Consider the following 6,480-nt stretch of genomic DNA (forward strand, 5'->3'; position numbering starts at 1 on the left):
TAGCGAAAAATGTCTGACGAAACTTCGAGAGTCAGCTGTTTCTCAAAACACTCAGGGTCATTAAATGGAACAGGTTGCAACAATAAGAACTTGAATAACCCTCTTCCCGTTGTTTCTTAATATAGGCTGTAGGACCGTTCGTCGAAAGACAATTCGTAGCAGAGCAACTCGTAGCAGGGCGATTCGTCGCATAGGGCAATTCGTCATAGGGCACTTCGTCATAGGGCAATTCGTCATGATGACAATTCGTCACCCTATTGAAAAAGCTTCTTATGTGTTTAATTTTCCCAGTTTATCAAGTATAGTGCTTCGAAATGAATATTCACGAACGGAGCTCCTCGTTTGTTTGGTACTTTCGTTTGTAGTATATGCTTAAAAGTTGGCCTAAATACTCTACTTCCGAAATAGACGCTAACTACTTCTGTGGGTGCACCACAGTGAGCTATAACTATGTCCTACTAATTTTTAGAGGACAACCACACAAATGTCAGTTCACCGAAGGAGTTTTATTCGCATCTGTAACTCTGCAAATACCCCTCCGCTTACAATGCTATACTTCTAGCGCAAGCCTCGAGGATATCCATGTTGTCTGTTCCATCGTAGCGTCCAAGAATTCTTTGAAGGCGCTTGTTGAATGCCACCTGCTTCCGCGACACCCTTGTGGCAGTGACCCCGCTTGCCGCTTGACTGAGCTTCATTTCGCTTAGGGCCTGATCCTTTTTCAAGGAGTCGAGGAACACCCAGATGTTCGGTGAAGTGCACCTCACGTTGCCCTGAAAAACGAGAATAGGAGCATAAGAAATACGATATAAAAACTGTAAATTGCGTATGCTAGATAAATTAAGTAGAAAGAAAATTATGAGCAATTACCTGTAGCCCATAGTGCCATGCCTCCACACTGTTGTTTGTTCGCGGCATTCCATCAAGTGCCGCCTCGTACACTGACCACAGTTTCGGAGGAAATTGAGCCGAGCTGACGCCTTTCCGACGTGGTCGACCGACGTACACGTCCTCAAAGTAGTCAGCCAGTTGGATAGCCTCCTGTGGGAATACTTCCAACAAGTCTTGAAATGCTTCCGGGATAGCCCCAACAGGAAAAAGCGCCAAGGCTGGGAGCATTTTAACCTGTAGTTAAAACAGTTACTACATAGGGTACACTATACCTAAGAGCGAGGCTGTATCATAAGAGAAACCGAACATTATTTATCTATGCATAATAAAAACCCTGACTGCAAATGCCTCGTCCGTGCTGTAACGTGCTTGAAATCCCAGCGCGCACAGCTTACGATGAACCGACTGGGCCAGGTGAAAAAAACACCCTTGAATTCGGATATCCGAAATGACGCCACGGGCAGCGTTAATAGTAGCAATCTCGAAGTCCGTGTACAGCACACGAACAGCGCAGGGCCCGACGTTGTCGATGACGACTGAGAAGAACCTGGTAAGGTAACACGCGATGAGCACGATTTGCACAACCAATCACTTCACGTTACAATAGCTAATAAGGTTACAATTATTAGTGGTGTACCTTCTATATGTTTTCTCGGTTTTGTTCTTCAGGGCATGAAGTGTGTACAACTGGTAGAATAGTGAGGGCACTACCTTAAACGTCCCATCACAAAACCAGGCAGCTGCACTCCCTAAGCACTCCAAGTTCCGCTTCGTAGCAAACAAGATGATGCGGTTGACGTCGTTCTCCCCACTGTCGTGTAGTAGGAACGCTTCCTGCTTGAAATTCACGTGTATAATAAAACTCCATGATTATGAACCATTTTCTCTAGTATTTTTAGTAAACTAACCTTGAATTCAGGTGGGAGATGGATATCTTCTGTGCTGGAAGGAATATCATAAACAAAGGTTGCACGTTGCCTCTGTCTTCTAACTGTACGTCGAAGTGTTGACGTACATGGCAGCTGTGATGCAGTGCTGTCCGTGATCTCTGCAGCCGCGTCCAGAAGAATCTGCTGCACTGGCGTCCGTCCTCCAACTAAAAGGGAAGTAGAAGATTACTATCGAGTACAATTTACACCCACGACAAAACACACTAAAAAATACTCATGTATTCTCACCTGCGCTCTCCTTCATTTCTGAACGAATTTTCAGATAGCTAACCTCGATTGGGTCTGGAGCATGATAGTGGTTATTTGCAGCCTCAACAACACGAAGCTTAGAGACATCAGTCATGATCTTTGCTTTGCAGGTCTCTCTTCTGCGAAATACCCAGTAGATGGTTTCCTCAGTCCTTCGGTTAGTAGTATATAAAAATCCTTCACAAACCAGCATCTCTCCGCCTCTTGCAGTCCCGATAACTTCCATAGCGACTGCGAAGATACAAGCTTAGACCAAATATTTTAAAGCCTTCGGCAGATGTACGAACATGTCCTCGGACCTAAAAGGATGTGGCTAACAAAGAGGTCTTCAAAACTTTATCTTGTGAGCCTTGAAAAGTTAGTTCCGAACTTTCCGAGAAAAAGATAAGCGAAATCGAAATAACAAAGGCACTGAAGTCAGCAGTGGGTCTAGGCAGTTGCATCATCACCAGAACGAAACGCCAGGGAAAAGCGGTAAAGATGACAGGGGCCGAACAGGAGGAAGAAATGTGGTAAATATAATAGGCGCCAAAGAAGTCTCCAAACTTCTGCTTGTGGGTCCTAGAAACCGGGCAAAGGATTGTGAACTCTCCAAACAGGATACGACTAAAGAAGAAAAGCCTCCGACTATTCTGAAACCCCAAAAGTATGCAGACAACAAGGTGGTGGTCGAACTTTTCTTGGAATGCTTCTGAACTTTACCATTTACACATACATGTTCCATGTCCCCAACCCCCGATAGCGGTAAGCCTTGAAAAGTTTGTTCTGAACTTAAGCGGTAAAGATGAGAAGCACCGAACGATAAGGAAGAAAGATGGTAAAGATAATAGGCATCAAAGAAGTCTCCAAACGTCTGCTTGTGGGTCATAGAAACCGGACAAAGGGTCGTGAAACCTCTAAACAGAATAAGACAGAGCACCGAGAGAAGCAAAGAAAAAAAAGAAAAAGAAACATCGGAGCCTTATCTTCTACACAAACTTCTTCTATGACTCGACCCCCCCCCCCCCCCCCCCCCCCCTTTGCCACAAATGCACACTCACACACGCCGGTTTTCGACAGGTTGCCCTAGCGACGAATAGCCGTATGACGAACTGCCCTACGCGACGAATTGCCCTGCTACGAGTTGCCCTGTTACGAATTGCCTTTCGACAAACGGCCCGTAGCCCCCGGACGCAGCCTGCCGTCAAGCAATAGCCGCCGATGGCGGCACCGACGGGCTCCCGACCCGCGATGCAGCCTACTACAGTAGAGATCAGTAATTATTACTCCAAGTACCTTTGTGGACCCCACCTTTGTTTGAGGGCCAAGGTCTGCGCATTTTCCAACACAAAACTGTGACCCGTTGTCCAAAATGGGCACCCATCTCCGTCATTGCCCTTGTAGCATGTGTGACCTTAGCCACGTCCCGCTTGTGTTTTTTTCATACGGGTGCAATGAGTTCAGTTTATAAACAACACCACACTGGGAGTAAGGATCAATTCGTTAGTTGATTTTTCACCGGTCACATTGCATGAAGGACGTTAAAACCATATTTATTCGAATTATTCTCACTATGTCATAAATGACATACTGCATGCCTATTTTAGGCTTCCCGTTGTGATGCCTACAGAAATATGAACACGGTAAGCCTCTCGAAGAAAAGTAATTTTTAAGTTACTACTTAAACGGGATAATTATTCTCGGTGATAGTCACGAGCTCGCTAAAGTGGTTTACCATGCAAGCCTGTGTCATAAAAGAAAGAAATACATCCGAAATATTAAAGCAGGCATTTTTTACTTTTTCCTGACTTTCTTCAGCACAAGATTTTGATTTCACGGCAAAAAAGAAATATCGCGATTAAAGCATCACTCGAATAATTCGAAGGTTAATCGATGAACTGCCCAGTCCGAATATACGTTAAGTGAGAACGGAGGGTGGTCGGGAAAGTCTCGTGAGAGTCGCTAGCCCTCACCAGTGAAACAGTGTAGCTACGTGGGACCGGACATTTCATCGAACGCCGTTTCATCGAAGCCGTTCCATCGAAGGCCATTTCATCGAACGCCGTTTTATCGAACGCCGTCTTATCGAACGCCAGGGTGGCATTCCCGCTTCCTGAAGCTGGTCGGAGATGCCCATCCCGAGTTCTGGAAGTTTTTGACTTGCATCGCCGCAGAACATCAATTGACGGAAGACAAGCTGGAAGCGATGCTGAGTTCCCAAGAGCCTCCTCGCCAAAAGAAGGCCATAGCGGCAAGAAATGAAAAGGTCCGCCTTTTTTTATGCAAGCTTCGGGCAGTAAAAAACTATCAAAAGAAAGACATGAGAGGCTAGGAGGCTCACATGGCTAAAGTTGTTGCGCCTGCGCAAAACCTAAGCCGCCTTCTGGCCTCCATGAGTTGGAGTGCGCTCTTACCGGGAGTGCGACTTTTTATTCATTTGTTACAATAGCCTCAAGGCCCATCGGGTAAATACAGAGGGGGTGAACTAATAAGCACAACGTGCGAAACAAACATAAAAATCGGTAAAGATATTCTCATGGGTTACTCGCATCAAAATAAATTGTAACAGCTACAGGTTTGGTCATGAAAAAAAAACCTGACGACGAAATGGGTGAATTACACGAAAATTCACTCGATCCGTGCATAAAAGAGCATATTTCACACTTTTTATTTAAAAGGCATTCGATGAAACGGCGGTCAGCGATTCGATGAAACGGCGTTTCATGAAACGTCAATTTTTTCGATCAAACGGCTTTCGACGAAACGGCGTTCGATGAAATGTCCGGGAACCGAAGTTTTTAATAATTGATGTGTAAATAGTGTCGGCTACGCCTCAAGCAAAAGCAAGCCCGTCGTCTGGAACATTTCTCCAAAGCGAAATGTTCCAGAAGAAGCGAAAACAAAGCGTCTGGTTCTCGTGGTTTGCCCTGTGAGTGTACCGAGGGCTCATTAGGCTGCATAAAGGGAACTTTATTTCCCGGTACCCCCATCGCTAATGATGGAAATGAAAAAATTTCGAAATGTTCCAACCGATAGCCTCCTTTTCATGCGTATATTTATACCTTTTCTTCGGCGTTCCATTATCTTGTGTTTGCTCTCTTTGTGTCTTGTAGGAGGTCGAAAATTCGTCAAGCTGCGCTCAGTAGCTTGGGCGCCCCGATCAATCTGGGATGGGAACTTATCGCTGCTGGATTTCGCGTGGTGATATTTAAGAAGGTCCGCGAACGAGGCAACGAACAGACACACATCCGATTTTAGGCAGCGTGTTACGCAAATTTGAAACTCCTGTTGGAAGTCGTGCTTCGATAGGCCTTGGGCGTCAATTCTTCCCCGTCCTTTCTGCTTTTCATCCTCCTCCCTCGCAATGCAAAGTAATATAGCTTAATTCGTTGCCCTTTAAAAACAGCATGTTACAAAATTCGAGAATGAAGCACACCAATATTATCTGAAGCTGACAAACGCGTTCTATGATCCTCAATGTCTGGTGTAGGAATAGATCAATAAATATTGCATATGTGAAAAATTTGCATCGTTTTTTTTTTTTTTTTGTGCGTGGGTTGCTTTTTGTGTCCTCTGTGTTCCCACCTAATTTGTTTCATGCGTTTGTATCGACCGTTACGCCACAGTAGAAACCTATCGGAACCTAACAACTTTAGGTAACTCAAACGCAAGTTCATTCAGTAGCAGAACACTAGCTGCTACGTCGTAGCTAGAGTTCCGTGTTTTCGCAGTTTATATAATTTTTCTCGAATTTGGGGCCATTTTCCTTCGAGGTTTAATTTCCCACACAAATCAGGTGCTTTGTGGGTGACTTTATTTAAGTTTAACCACTTTACACAAAAAACACCAAATCTGTAGAAAAATACTCGCTAAAAAAATTCCCCGCAATTTGAAAAAAAAAAAAAATAAAAAGAAACACCCCGGAACCGCCGAACTTCCGTGGTAGCCAAGCTAATTTTCCCTCCTTTCCCCATTCATTTTCACCTCCATTTTTCTCCTAACGATTTCACGTCGGTTGCTTTGAGGTGAGAGTTCACTTGTCAAGGTCAGAGTTCTCCCGGAGAAGGAGGGTGCAGCACAACAATGTTATCTTGATTCGTTTTTTTTTTTCTTTTGAAGGTTTAGTTGTCGAGATTGCAAGGTACCTTCTAATGGTGAATAACCTTTGCATAAAGTGTATTTAGGGTTTGAACATAAAAGAGTACTACAGCCACCGTGATTGGTTGAAATGTGTAAGCAGAATTCAGCCGAAGACTTTCTGCATCCAAACGGGGGCGCATCGGCATTGTGCTCTAGGCGGAACCTTGACCCATATAAAACCCGACTGCCGCCAGCCCAATAGTCACAGTGACTTCAGCAGTTACATCAAGCAGACTCTATTTCCGAAGGGTCTTCGAGTACCTGAGTAGCC

The 6,480-nt window shown here is 44.7% G+C and overlaps 1 protein-coding gene across 1 annotated transcript; it reads right to left on the reverse strand.

Moving 5' to 3' along the window:
- Window positions 1–542: 542 nt before the first annotated feature.
- Window positions 543–2,085, reverse strand: LOC115316744. The gene is made up of 6 exons (XM_040212213.1): window positions 2,070–2,085; window positions 1,800–1,987; window positions 1,529–1,725; window positions 1,225–1,438; window positions 871–1,125; window positions 543–773 (listed from the first exon to the last, which is right to left on the reverse strand). The coding sequence occupies exons 1-6, from the start codon at window positions 2,083–2,085 to the stop codon at window positions 543–545; spliced, it is 1,101 nt and encodes a 366-aa protein (XP_040068147.1).
- Between the last annotated feature and the right edge of the window lie 4,395 nt (window positions 2,086–6,480).

Source organism: Ixodes scapularis, unplaced genomic scaffold (genome assembly GCF_016920785.2).
Source record: "Ixodes scapularis isolate PalLabHiFi unplaced genomic scaffold, ASM1692078v2 PGA_scaffold7__128_contigs__length_106722199, whole genome shotgun sequence".
NCBI classification, from domain to species: Eukaryota; Metazoa; Arthropoda; class Arachnida; order Ixodida; family Ixodidae; genus Ixodes; species Ixodes scapularis.